At 36.6% G+C, this 14465-nt stretch overlaps 1 protein-coding gene across 3 annotated transcripts; it reads left to right on the plus strand.

The window, feature by feature from the left end:
- Nucleotides 1–4989: 4989 nt before the first annotated feature.
- Nucleotides 4990–7259, plus strand: LOC107810135 (mannose-1-phosphate guanylyltransferase 1). Of its 3 annotated transcripts, none has more exons than XM_016634875.2 (5): nt 4990–5170; nt 5408–5539; nt 5976–6038; nt 6130–6369; nt 6467–7259. In XM_016634875.2, exons 2-5 carry the CDS (start codon nt 5429–5431, stop codon nt 7136–7138), a joined length of 1086 nt encoding a protein of 361 aa, XP_016490361.1. In that variant the 5' UTR covers nt 4990–5170; nt 5408–5428; the 3' UTR covers nt 7139–7259. The 3 variants fall into 3 exon arrangements, with proteins under 3 accessions (XP_016490361.1, XP_016490360.1, XP_016490362.1); XM_016634874.2 differs by having other exon boundaries at nt 5411–5539; XM_016634876.2 differs by having other exon boundaries at nt 5030–5170; nt 5326–5539.
- Nucleotides 7260–14465: the final 7206 nt, after the last annotated feature.

A 14465-nucleotide genomic window follows, 5' to 3' on the forward strand; every position in this document is an offset into this window, starting at 1 on the left:
AAGTTATCAGTGGTAGATTATGGATCAACATTAAGGTGAATCAACAATGGATGGATAAAAGTTTCAAAGTATGAGATGAGATTAGGCTATCATTCTTAAGATAAATAGTAATGAGGAAGCATTAAAGGACTTAGATTTATACATATAGGATAAGCAGTGAGAGAGTAACCTGGAGTTGGGTAGCATACCTCGGTAATAATAAAACCAAAGTAAGTGTTAGGGCATAGTATGACCTACCTAGATGCAGTAAAGCCATAAGGATAGATATCCGAGGCTGCGAAACAAGATATAGCAACAGTTGTATGTTCGACAAAGTACTAAGTGAAGAACTTCAGTATACCTATAGATGCCCAGAGGGACAACTTATCATAGTTCTATATATATTCACAAGGTGAGGCCTAGAGATTGGCTAAAAGCTGAAGGAAAAGGGAGAGAAGAGTCGCATCGGTGCACAAATAAGGACAAAATCGTAAAGGCTGCATGACAGAAGGTAGCAAAAGTTACGAGATCGAAAACATTTTGACCACAGGTCGTGGTGTGAGAAAGAGGCCTAAAGGGGGGAATGACTTGGCCTTTGGATTTATTCATAGAACAGTTGCCTAGATGGCAAGGATAGAATTAAAGTATTTGTAAGAACTATAGGTTATGAGACTGATAAGCGCATTAGTCAACATTCGAGGACGAATATTCTAAAGGGGGGAATGATGTTACACCCCATATTTTCGTACGTGAGAGTACATTGTAAGTCAATTGATGTAAGCTCAGAAATGAGATTATATTTGAAAGTACATAAATTAAATTAATCATGTTACCGTGGAGGTTAAAAATCTTTAAGATCATGGATAACATGTACCAAGAGGGTTGGAAGGCTTAGAAGCTAAACGAATCAAAGAAAATAAATTTTGTCGAAAGTGGACAAGTTAGGAATGTTATGACATGTACTTTGGGGTGAGACTAGGGATATTAACATAATAAGTAGGTTATGTTATGAGTTATTTTAGTTGTATGATAGTCGTGTGTTGCATTTTAAAGTCAAGCGAGTTGTGGAACAAAAATTAACAAAGGTCATCACAAGTTACATTCATAATGTGCTGAAAATAAGGTCAAATGTAGCAGAGCTTCTCCTAATATACTTGGAATTACAGGATAAACCATATACCAAATTGAATATCTAGGAGTCTTGTTTCTATCTCATTAAACCGTTCATCGATACGACATCGGAGTAGAGAGATATTCGCATTTTCGCGAGACTGCGCAAGAAGATCCCAATGGGACCCAATTAGGCGATGGACGACCCTTGAGCATTTTAAAGGCTTTGGACGGCTCAATTTTGGTCCTTTTAGACCAAGGACAGTTCCCAAACTCTCTCAACACCTCTCTAACAGTCCTTCATGGTTCCAAGTCGAATCCAAGGTTGTTTTTCCTAGACCTAACCTCAAAAGATTAGCCTAGGTGAAGAAAAGAGACTCTATGGTGTTGTGATGCCATTAAGGGTGCTTGTAAGCTAAGGGAAGCTTTGGTTCGAGTTTTTTCTGATTATTTAAGGTATTTATAACATCCTATTTCTTGGGCTTAATCTTATCTATGTGTTGGTTAAGTTATTTGGATGAAGAATTACAAGATAGAACTTGAAGTTGTATAAGAAGTTGTTGTCTCTTATTGGACTATTTTGGAGTTGTGTATACGACTTCATATGGCTGGAAATTATGGAAACTAAGTTGGATATGATATTTTTAGTATGATTATGTTGGTTTACATGTCAATCTTGTTGATGAAATTTGGTAACTAGAAAAGAAATGGCTATAAAGCACTTGGAAGTTGTCCATAGTGATATTATCTTGTGTTAGGCTATTTTGGGTAACATTGAAATTGAGTACAAGGTTTGACATCCTTTAAAAGGTATTGGTTATTATACTGTATATATTATTAAGTTCAAGAATGAATGATAATGGGTTAAAGAGTGCCAAAGGGATTCAATCCGAGCTTGCCGCTCGTCGTCATATGTTGATGACTTATTAATGAAATATTTTGTACCCTATTGTTGATGTTGTTCTTATTGTATTGCCCTGATTTTTGTTGTTGGTATATGGTATTGGAGGAGGCCCTTTTTACAGGGGAGATGCTGCCCAAATATTCATAAACGAGCTACTAGTTTAAGTTGCGGACTTAGCCTTTACTCAACACTAATTTTAAATCTCCTTATGCTATGGTAGATTGAGTTGAGCTGTTTGAAGAATTGCTTGGAAGGTATTAAGGACTCAACGGAGTTAAGGTATATTAAGTCTATCCCTTCTTTCATTTTGGAATGATCCATATGATACAACGAAACTAGCAAACACACAACTTTCACAAGTGACTCTATTCCTAGAAGTACTAGGGTTGCCTATGTTCTTGATTCCCTATGTGTCCTATTATTATATCATCTGTTCATGGGTCTCAGAAAATACGTAAGTTGATAAAGTTTATCCGAAGGCATAATGATCTTATGAAATTTCGAGAGATCTTATTGACTTACTTCATTATGCATTGCATTCATTTATACATATACATTGACCCATGACCAGATGACGTTATATACGCGTATATTATGTACATGAGGTATGGGGAAAAGTTACGGTGTTATATACACACTTCCACCTAATCAGCTGGTATACATTGATGATTTCACCCACAGAGGCACCACTACCTGATTAGTTGGTATACGTTGATGATTTCGCCCACTGAGGCCGAGATAATATGATGGGATGCCCTCAGAGGCTTGATGATGTTATGTACGCATATACCTATGCATGATATGACATTTATACGCATATGCATGACATTATAAATGTTTCATGAATCACAAAGCTATTCAGACTTATAGGTTGAGTTCTTTACTCCATGTTTCTTTCATGTCTTTTATACACTGTTTTTCATGCCTTACATAATTGGTACTTTATTTGTACTGACATCCCTTTTTTCCTGGAGACGCTGTGTTTCATGCCCAAAGGTCCCGATAGATAGGTTGACAGTCCTCCTAGTAGGCTATCAGCTCAGCAGAAGGTGTTGGTTCACTCCACTTGTTCAGGAGTTGCCTATTTGGTCAGAATACTTTGGACATGTATAGATTTGTATGGCGGGGCCCTGTCCCGGCCTTTATGACGTTTATGTACTCTTAGAGGCTTGTAGATATATGTCATGTATATGAATGATTGTATGACCTTGTCGGCCTATGTTTTGAGTGTATAAATGATCATTTCGGTCGTATAGGCCCGTATGTCACATGTTTGGCTCTGTAGCTAAGCTATCGCTACTTGTTGGGCTTGTAGCCTCTCGAAGATCATACGTAAGCTGGCCCCGATTTCTCCCGCATTTTGGGTATCTCGGGCTACAGATCGAGTACCGCCCTGAATGCATCTTTCCGGTTCGGAGCGCTGATTTGCCCCCAAAGCTATTTGTGAATTGACATCCAGTGGTATTTCGGCTCGAATTTTGGGTACTTCGATTTGAGCCTCGGTGCCATCGTTAATTGGCCTTCCGGCACCAGGTGCCAAGTTGTTGGTTTCATCTTGAAGGCCGGCTTCGTAATCGATTGGTGAAGCCATTTGATTGGTGGTTATTCGCAGCTGATCCGAAATTCAAGATGTTTTCGGAAATGAGTGCAAGGCACAATGGCGTGTTTTTTCAGATTTGTATCAAATAACCACTGTTATCCTCGGACCCCACGGTGGGCGCCAAACTGTTTACCCGAAAAATGGATAGAATTGAATTTATACGGAGTTCTGAGGATATGTGGCGTAACTTGACACAAAATGTAAGGATTAATAAAAATATAAATATAGATTAGAGAGAATCCGAAATAGGTAAGGTTGCCAGGAACAAAGAATCTTAGGATTCAACAAATAGAATCAATGTAAGAAATCTGAATGAACAATTCTTTATTGTAGAAGAATATAACACTTTTATTACAATGTAAACCCTCAAAAACTTGTCCTACAGAAATAGTAACCAAGCCCTTTTATAGTGGAGGGATTTTGCTCTAAGCATAATAAGATATACATTCAGTGAGAGACCCATGATAAGTCATCTTTTCCATAATTTCTGCCAAGATTCTCTCTAGTGGGATTGCAACGGCTTTTGTCTGTGAGCTCGATCTTGCTTAGGACCCTCGATTTTGGTTTGAGCTTGAATTCGGCTCGAACTCATGATCTTGGTTCGAGCCCGATCCTGGATCGAGCCCTCGAATTGATTCGAGGTCAATGTCGGTTGGTCTCTGAATTGTCAGCATGGTAGATTTTGATTCGAGCTTGGTAATGATATCGAACTTTGACACGGATCGGCCTCCCAGGTTCGAGGATAGTTTGCTCCACCTTCGGGATCTCACTTCGATAAATCATCATTTGAACTCGATCGGACGTGCTAAGGCCGAAACCTATTTCGACCGTATACAGAGAGTAAGCTTTTGTACAATATTTGGTCGAAGTTAAAAAAATTATTTTGAGTTGAAGTTGAAAAGAAATACTATTTGGAAGTTATAGTTGTGTTTTCTCTAAATACAAATTGAATATTTGTGAGAAAAATTATTATTTCACTTGTAATTTTGCTCAAACAATGGTTCTTTATTAAGTAACATTTTACTGGTATTTAAAATACTGAAATCCAGTGATACTCTGCAACTATGAGAAATCGAAAGTGTGACTAAACTGTAAATGTATATTCTATAATCCTAATTCCTAGGGGCCTTTCCACCTACTGGACTTCAATTTATCGCTGATTTGCCAACAAGGCAGAGTATACGCCAGCCTCATGATTAACCCGTGATTTAGAAGCAACCCAATCACCGTTCCCCATAATGTCAGCTCAGAAATTAACACTCCTTTTTTTAAAATAAAAAAGGACAATTAAAATCTTAGTCCATCAGAAGAAAAAGAAACGCAATCGAACGCCAACCGATTTCAAATGTAATCCGAGTTTCAAAAATAAAAAGTCATTGTTAGTTACATATACCTTACTTAACAAAGCTGTGTGTATATATATCCCTCCATTATCCAACGATCTTCTAACACCACAGAAACTTCCTAAAGACACTTCCCAACGTTGTTGTTGTTTGGTTCTGAAAATTCTCTGACTCCGTCGTTGCTTTAGTCCATCCGTTTTCTGCAACTCAGTCTTTGGATTTTCTAGATCTAAGGTGAATCCTGCTACTCATTCTTTAATTTGAGTTTTCATCTGGATCTCGATTTTCATTTATAATTTCTATATTTCAACGCCTCATCTCTGTCTTCCTCTGTTATTATGGTTAATTTGATAATGTAGTTTCTCTAATTAATGGCATATTTCTGTTAGAACTGCATGATAACTTGGAAGCTTTACTCGTTGGATCTGATGCGTGAGGCTCTTGTGCTGAAATTCTGCCTTATTATATTAGCAGGAGCTTTGATATATCAGAATGAAGGCGCTTATTCTTGTTGGAGGGTTCGGTACTCGGTTGAGGCCATTGACGCTCAGTGTCCCAAAGCCATTAGTTGAATTTGCCAACAAACCCATGATTTTGCATCAGGTACTTTTCCACAATACCCTCTAGTTTCATTAATATGCTTATTCAATTTACAATCCTATTCCACCAAATATGCGTATTTTATTTGTTTTTACTAATCAATATATTTGGTTGTTGGATTGTTATTACTACAAACTACTTGTTCTGGTTTGGAATTGTATCAGACAATTTGACTTGTCTTATTGCTCTAGCTAAGTATATCATCAAATTTGTTATATTTGTGTTATAGTTAAGCCTCTCATTGCTATAAAATCCTTAAATATGTGTTATGTTCAGAATTTATTGTACTGAGCTTTCCTTCCCCCTGCATCTGTTCTATTATGATCTCAAAAAGTGAACTAAAATAGAAGCAAGCAAAGCATATGTAGTACAATGTCTTTGTTAGTCTAGAATATTTTGTGGTTAAACGATTCATCTTGACTTAAGCTTTTTTCTTCAGATTGAGGCTCTCAAGGCAGTCGGAGTAACTGAAGTTGTACTGGCTATTAATTACCAACCTGAGGTCATTTTCTTACCCCTTACAAATTTGTCTTGATAGTTTAAAACTTAACAGAATAGAAGCGTTAACAGAATAGAAGCGTCTTTTGGTGCAGGTAATGCTCAACTTCTTGAAAGAATTCGAGGCAAACCTTGAAATCAAGATCACCTGTTCTCAAGAAACTGAACCACTTGGCACTGCAGGTCCCCTTGCTTTGGCTAGAGATAAGCTGATTGATGACTCTGGTGAACCTTTTTTTGTTCTTAATAGTGATGTTATCAGTGAATATCCTTTCAAGGAGATGATTGCTTTCCACAAATCCCATGGAGGTGAGGCTTCCTTGATGGTGACCAAGGTAAAATTCCTAGCTTTAATTCTGTTGGAATTAAACTTAATTTTTGGATATTCCAACATCTCTGAGGCAAAAGGTAAAAGTTCTCCGGTTGATGTAGGTGGATGAGCCTTCTAAATATGGTGTTGTCGTCATGGAAGAATCGACAGGGCAAGTAGAGAGATTTGTAGAGAAGCCAAAGTTATTTGTTGGCAACAAGATCAATGCTGGATTTTACCTGCTGAATCCTTCTGTCCTAGATAGAATTCAATTACGGCCAACATCAATCGAGAAAGAGGTTTTCCCAAAAATTGCAGCAGAGGAAAAACTATATGCTATGGTCTTACCAGGATTTTGGATGGACATTGGTCAGCCAAGAGATTACATTGCTGGCCTCAGACTCTACCTGGATTCTTTAAAGAAGAATTCTTCACCTAAATTGGCTTCAGGATCTCACATTGTTGGAAATGTCATAGTGGATGAGTCTGCCAAGATTGGAGAGGGTTGTTTGATAGGACCAGATGTTGCAATTGGTTCTGGTTGTGTTATTGAGTCTGGAGTTAGACTCTCCCGCTGCACCGTGATGCGAGGAGTCCGCATCAAGAAACATGCCTGCATCTCAAGTAGCATCATTGGCTGGCATTCTACGGTTGGACAATGGGCTCGTGTAGAGAACATGACCATTCTTGGAGAAGATGTCCATGTCTGTGATGAAATTTACAGCAACGGAGGTGTAGTTTTGCCCCACAAGGAGATCAAATCTAGCATATTGAAACCTGAAATAGTTATGTGAGGATATGATTGTTAGCACTAGTGAGATATTATGTATTTGTTGAATTTGACAAGATTAATGTTAACCAGTGTAAACATTTGAAGCCTCCTTTTAGGAAGAAATTGGCAGATGCATTTTTCATGCATTTACATTGCATGATCACACTTAATATGATATCATGCATGACATTATTAAGACCATTTCCCTTCTGTAAATAGCAAGGGTTTTGTTCATTTGAAAACATTTCTCACTTGCCTTCTTATCCCCTAAGGCATTTGAATCTTCTTTCTCTCTTGTAGTATTTCACTTGTATTTATTGGAGTGAAATAAAGTTTGAGTTGATTGTGTCCGAGGACTAGGCAAAAATTAAATTTTGCCGAACCTCGTTAATTTCTGGTGTTCTTTTTATTATTGTCTCATTTACTATTTATTAGTTACCTTTAGATATAATAGTTGTGATTTAATCACTCTCTATATATTCGGCTTCCGCAACAATTAGTATCAGAGCCAAGGTTCTATCTTAGTATGCTCTGTGGTTGCAGCATAGTCTGAACTTCCACATCAGAAAAGAATTACTTTGGTGTTCTGTACTGTCAGCAAATAAATAGTATCTGTAGCAAAAAATGAGAGATAATAAAAATGAAGAGTCCACATCGGGTGTCAGTAATACGTCGTTGGCATCTTCGCTTATGATAATAATTATGTCAAATGGGAAATTTGCAGTTGAAATTTTTGACGGGTCAGGACATTTCGGGATGTGGCAAGCTGAGGTTCTTGATATCCTTTTTCAACAAGGGCTAGATATTGTCATAGAAGAAAAGAAACCAGATAATATCGGAGAAAGAGATTAGAAGATTATCAACCGCGTTGCTTGTGGTACCATTCGATCTTATCTCGCAAGAGAACAGAAGTATCCATACACAAAAGAATCTTCTGCAAGTAAATTGTGAAATGCATTGGAGGATAAATTCTTGAAGAAAAACAGTCAAAATAAACTTTACATGAAAAAAAGACTGTTGCGCTTCACATATGTTCCTGGTACTCCAATGAATGATCATATCACCAGCTTTAATAAGTTGGCGACAAATTTGCAGAATATGGACGTGACCTTTAGTGATGGAGATATGGCCTTCATGTTATTAAGTTCACTTCCCGATTAGTACGAGCACCTCGAAACAACTTTACTTTATGGGAATGATGAAGTATCTCTCAAAGAAGTTTGTTCTGCCTTATACAACTATGAACAAAGAAAGAGAGAAAAGCAAAAGAGTAGAGAAGGAGAAGAACTGGTTGTGAGAGGTCGTTCTCAAAATCATATGAGAACGAAGAAAGGAAGATCCAAGTCAAGATCCAGACCCAGCAAAGATGAATGCGCCTTTTGCCGAGAAGAGGGCACTAGAAGAAAGACTGTCCAAAGTTGAAAAACAAGGCCAAACCTAACAATGGGAAGGTTGTCATGGATTCAAATGTAGCTGATTGTGACGACTTTGATTTCTCACTAGTTACAACTGAGCCATTCAAACCATCTGACATATGGCTGATGGATTCAGCTTGTAGCTATCATATGTGTCCCAACAGGGACTGGTTCATTGCTTTTCAAGAAGGAGAATATGGAGTTATTCACACCGCGAATAACAATCCTCTTACCGCATATGGTATTGGTTCAATCCGATTATGGAACCATGATGGATTGATCAGAACATTAACAGATGTTCGATACGTACCAGAATTGAAGAAAAATCTCATTTCTGTAGGATCCCTAGAGTCAAAGGGACTCAAAGTCATTGCAGAAAATATGATAATAAGAATATGCTCCGGTACACTAGTAATAATGAAGGGAATTCGGCAAAATAATAATATGTACCACTATCACGGTAGTACAGTTTTTGGGATAACAATAGTGACATCCAGTGATGACAAGGAGGCAGAAGCAACCAAGTTATGGCACATGCACTTGGGACATGCTGGAGGAAAATTCTTGAAAATTTTATCAGATCAAGGATTGTTAAAAGGAGTAAAGACTTGTAATTTGGTGTTTTGTGAGCATTGTGTCAAGGAAAAATAGACAAGGGTTAAATTTGGAACAGCTATCCATAATACTAAAGGTATTTTGGATTATGTTCACTTTGATGTTTGGGGTGCTTCCAAAACACCTTCATTAGGTAGGAAACACTATTTTGTAACCTTTATTGATGACTTTTCCCGAAGAGTGTGGGTGTATACTATGAAAACCAAAGATGAGGTGTTGGAAATTTTTCTCAAATGGAAGGCGATGATAGAGACTCAAACAAGCAGAAAGATAAAGTGTTTTCGCACAGATAACGGTGGAGAATACAAAAATGATCTTTATAATAAGATTTGTGAAGATGATGGCATTTTGAGACATTTCACCGTCAGAAATACACCACAACAGAATGGAGTGGCAGAACGTATGAACCAGACTTTGCTGGAGAAGGTTCGGTGTATGTTGTCTAATGCTGGCTTGGGCAAAGAATTTTGGGCTGAGACAATAATATATGCATGCCACCTCATTAATCATCTACCATCTGCCGCTATTGGTGGCAAGACACCATTTGAAAAATGGTATGGAAAACATGCTGAAGATTATAATTTTTTGCATGTGTTTGGCTCAATTGCATACTATCATGTGAAAGAGTCAAAATTGGATCCGAGGGCAAAGAAAGCTATATTTATGGGGATTACTTCTGGAGTCAAAGGATACCGATTATGATGTCCAGAGACAAGAAAAATTATATTCAGCAGAGATGTTACCTTTGATGAATCTGCCATAATAGATAAGGTGATAGTTGAAGATGTCAAACAAACCGATGGTGCTTCAAAGCAGGTGGAGTTTGACGAAAAATTAATTTTCCCAACACAGGGAGAAAATGAGGAAACAATAGAAGATTTTCCCCTGGAAGAAGAGTTAGTGGAAGGGGAGATTCCAACTCAGGAACCCCAACAACAACTTGAATCAATAGCAACCAGTAAGCCAAAAAGAACAATAAAGAAACCTGTTCGTCTCATAGAGACGGTGGCTTGTGCAGCATCAATTGTAGCTGATGGTGTTCCTACCACTTATAAAGACGCAGTCCAAAGTTCAGAAGAAGATAAGTGGAGGATTGTCATGAATGAAGAAATGCAGTACCTTCATCAGAATTGCACATGAAAATTGGCCAATCTCCTGAATGGCAAGAAAACAATTGGGTGCAAATGGGTATTTGCAAAGAAAGAAGAATTTCCTAACCAAGAAGATGTTCACTACAAAGCAAGATTGGTGGCCAAAGGGTACGCTCAAAAGAAGGGAATTGATTACAATGTGGTGTTTTTTTCGGTCGTGAAACACTCCTCCATTCGAGTTTTGTTGGCTTTGGTAGCACAATTGAATTTGGAACTAGTTCAGTTAGATGTAAAAACTGTATTTTTACATGGAGACTTGGAAGAGGAAATCTATATGACTCAGCCAGAAGGATTCAAAGTTGCTGAAAAGGAAAATATGGTGTGCAAACTAGAAAAATCATTGTACGGATTGAAACAATCTTTTAGACAATGGTACAAACGATTTGACAAGTTTATATTGCGGCAGAAGTACAAAAGAAGCAAATATGATCATTGTGTGTATTTGTGCAAGCTTGAAGACGGATCCTTCATATATTTTCTCCTATATGTTGATGATATGTTGATAGCTTCCAAAAGTCAAGAGGAAATTGAGAAGTTGAAGATTCAACTAAGAAAGGAGTTTGAGATGAAGGATTTGGGTGAGACGAAGAAAATTCTTGGCATGGGGGATAAAAAGAGATAGACATTCAAAGAAACTCTATTTATCTCAGAAAGAATACTTGAAGAGAGTAATAGATCGATTTGGCATGAATGAGAACACGAAGTCGATTAGCACTCCTCTTGCTCCTCACTTTAAGCTTATTGCTGCTATGTTGCCGAAGAATGAAGCTGAACGAGAGTATATGTCAAGAGTGCCATATGCGAATGCCGTTGGTAGCTTGATGTATGCAATGGTTTGCACAAGACCTGATATTTCACATGCTATCGGAGTTGTAAGCAGGTATATGCATGATCCAGGAAAGGAGCATTGGCAAGCTGTGAAATGGATTCTACGGTATATTTGTAATACTGTAGATGTTGGATTGATTTTTGAGCAGAAAGATAGTCAGTATCTAGTTGGATATTGTGACTCGGATTATGCGGGTGATTTGGACAAGCGTAGATCAACTACTGGTTATGTTTTCACTTTTGCAAATGCACCAGTTAGTTGGAAGTCTAGTTTGCAGTCAACGGTTGCTTTGTCTACTACTGAGGCAGAGTACATGGGAATTACGGAGGCTGTAAAGTAGGCAATTTGGCTTCTAGGATTGCTTAGAGAGCTTGGTATTGATCAAGAAAGCATCACACTATTTTGTGATAGTCAGAGTGCTATCCAATTAGCAAAGAATCAAGTTTATCATGCAAGGACGAAGCACATTGATGTTCGATATCACTTTATACGAGATATTATATAAGAAGGTGGAGTCATGGTGCAGAAAATTCGGACTACAGACAACCCTGCTGATATGCTAACAAAAGTAGTGACTGCGATCAAGTTTCAACATTGTTTGAACTTGATCAACATTGTTGAACTTTGAAGATTGAAGTTGAAGACACAATCAAAATTTATCAGTGAGAAAAAATTGAAAAAAAAAATGAAATCTTGCCAAGGTGAAGATTTGTTGAGTTTGACAAGATTAATGTGAACTAGTATGAACATTTTGTTTTTTAGTAAATCCACTAGGCAGTGTGACTAGGGCTAGTTTATATATATATATAATAAAATAAAACCAAGTAGCATGGTGTCTTACGATGAGTAAGACGATAGTATATGTGCACTACATAGATCCTATTACCAACTTTGAGCTTGTGAGGCCCAAAATTGATATTACAATATGATCTAATAAGAATATGAAAAATAAGGACTAAAATATGTATAAAAACTAGCCTATTACAAACATAGCCATGTACTGCATTGTCATGCATTTGTTCTCCATTGTTGCCTGTTCTGTTCTGGTTTTCAAATGTGATGATTTCCTTTGTATTTGCATGTGTTGGCTGATTACATGATCTACATTCATTGATCTTTGCATCTTCAAGATTCCAAATATGGCTATCTGCTCCTGCTGTGCATACTGTCTAGTGCCAAACTTCTGTGCTGACCTTTCCTTTTCTCGTCCATAGTTCAAGAGTGATCCATGAGTGAACTGTGATTTTTCCGCTCTGTTGTGTTCCTTGTATATCTTACTAGTTGTATGAGATGAGCTTCTTGATGTATCATAATGCATAGCCTCCAAATATCCAGTTGGAAATTGCTGCCTCGATAATGAATAACTGGACTCTTTATGACTATTTCCAGCTCTTGTGACCTTCATTATCATGCTTGTGCCTTCCCCAGCTTGCCCTCCAGTAGAATGAGTACGAAGTACTAATACCACCACTTGGAAGTTGGGCCAAAGGAAGGGCATAATTACAGTAATGTTTCCTGCATCTTTGCACCATCTCCAGTGTGAACATTTGAAGCCTCCTTTAGGAAAAAATTGGTAGATGCATTTTTCATGCATTTACATTGCATGATCACACTTAATATAATGTCATGCATGACATTATTAAGGCCATTTCCCTTCTATAAATAACAAGGGTTTTGTTCATTTGAAAACATCTCTCGCTTGCCTTCTTATCTCCTAAGGCATTTGAATCTTCTTTCTCTCTTGTAGTATTTCACTTGTATTTTTTGGAGTGAAATAAAGTTCAAGTTGATTGTGTCCGAGGACTAGGCAAAAATCAAATTTTGCCGAACATCGTTAATTTCTGGTGTTCTTTTTATTATTGTCTCATTTACTATTTATTAGCTACATTTAGATATAGTAGTTGTGATTTAATCACACTCTATATATTCGATTTCCGCAACAGTATTCACCTTCTTTAAAATGTGTTTTTCTTTTGCTATTCCTTTTTTGGTTGCTTTTCAGTTTCCTATTCTTCAAGTATAAAAGTCAGTACTGGAAATCTGAGCGATGCAAACTTTTCTGTTGAATTGTTGCTTTGTTATGAAAGGTATGATGTAGAGATTAGGAAATGAGAAATTTATTTTTGTGTACATAGAAATAAAAGTTCTCCATATGATTTTCTATACTTGTTTGGACTAATCATGCACAACTTGTTAGTTTCCGTTCTTTTATTTTCCCTCTATTTCTAACTCTACGAGACTTCAAATAAGGGTGTGTTTTATTGCCGATCTAGTTACACAATAACAATAATTATGTACATACTATATGAATCCTCTCTAATCATCAATAGGAAATAATTATGCTTTAAAGAATATTATCTCCACGATTGTTTAAGGGATATTTTCATTCCTATCCACTATTTGAAATCTTATTATGAAAAATATCCATATTTTGGTATTTACCCAACCAAACACATTTTAGTTATAAAATATATACAATCCACCTTAAAAGGCTCCCAATTAATTATTTGTGCTTTCAATCAAGGGATTTAGTTATACCCTTTTCCTTTTTTCTCTCCTCTGTCCCTCTTCTCTCCAAACAAATGCAATTTAGATTTTTTTTCCTACGTGTATTCAGTATTTTATTTTCCAATATTTCAGTGGTGATCGAAATCTAAAATTTTGGAAAGGAGCAAAGGGATGGGCTTAGCTAGTCAGCCACGTTACCTCACAAATTTGGAAGCTTTCCTTTATCAACCAAACCAAATACTATCAAAAAAATCAAAACTTTAATCATTTCACTCACCTCATCCTATCTTTCTCTGTATATATTCCAACTTCTGAGGTCCATTTTATACCTCTTGCTTCTGATTATAATATCTTATTACTAACAACTCTACAAATAAAAAGTGACTCTTCCTTCCTAAATATTTTCGATACAGATAGCGAATGAAATTTAATGCATTGAGTATGCACATTGGCCAGTAAAATCTCTCCAAATGGAAGTGATTCAAGTTGCTACTAGAAAGCCATGGGTGGTGCTTTGAATTGCATGTGACACTATAACTTATCTACAACTTTCATACATTATTTCTACCCAGTTAAATACAACTACAATATCATACAACTTAAATATAATTTTTATACAATATGTCTTTTGTATATTTTGTATTTGATTTATATATAGTAAAAATAAATTTCATACAACTAATTATATATTATACAACTTATCTACAATTTTCATATATTTTTTCTACCTAGTTATATACAACTACAATATCATACCACTTAAATATAATTTTTATACAATATGTCTTTTGTATATTTTGTATCTGATTTATACATAGTAAAAACAAATTT

This window comes from Nicotiana tabacum, chromosome 13 (assembly GCF_000715075.1).
Source record: "Nicotiana tabacum cultivar K326 chromosome 13, ASM71507v2, whole genome shotgun sequence".
Taxonomy (NCBI): Eukaryota; Viridiplantae; Streptophyta; class Magnoliopsida; order Solanales; family Solanaceae; genus Nicotiana; species Nicotiana tabacum.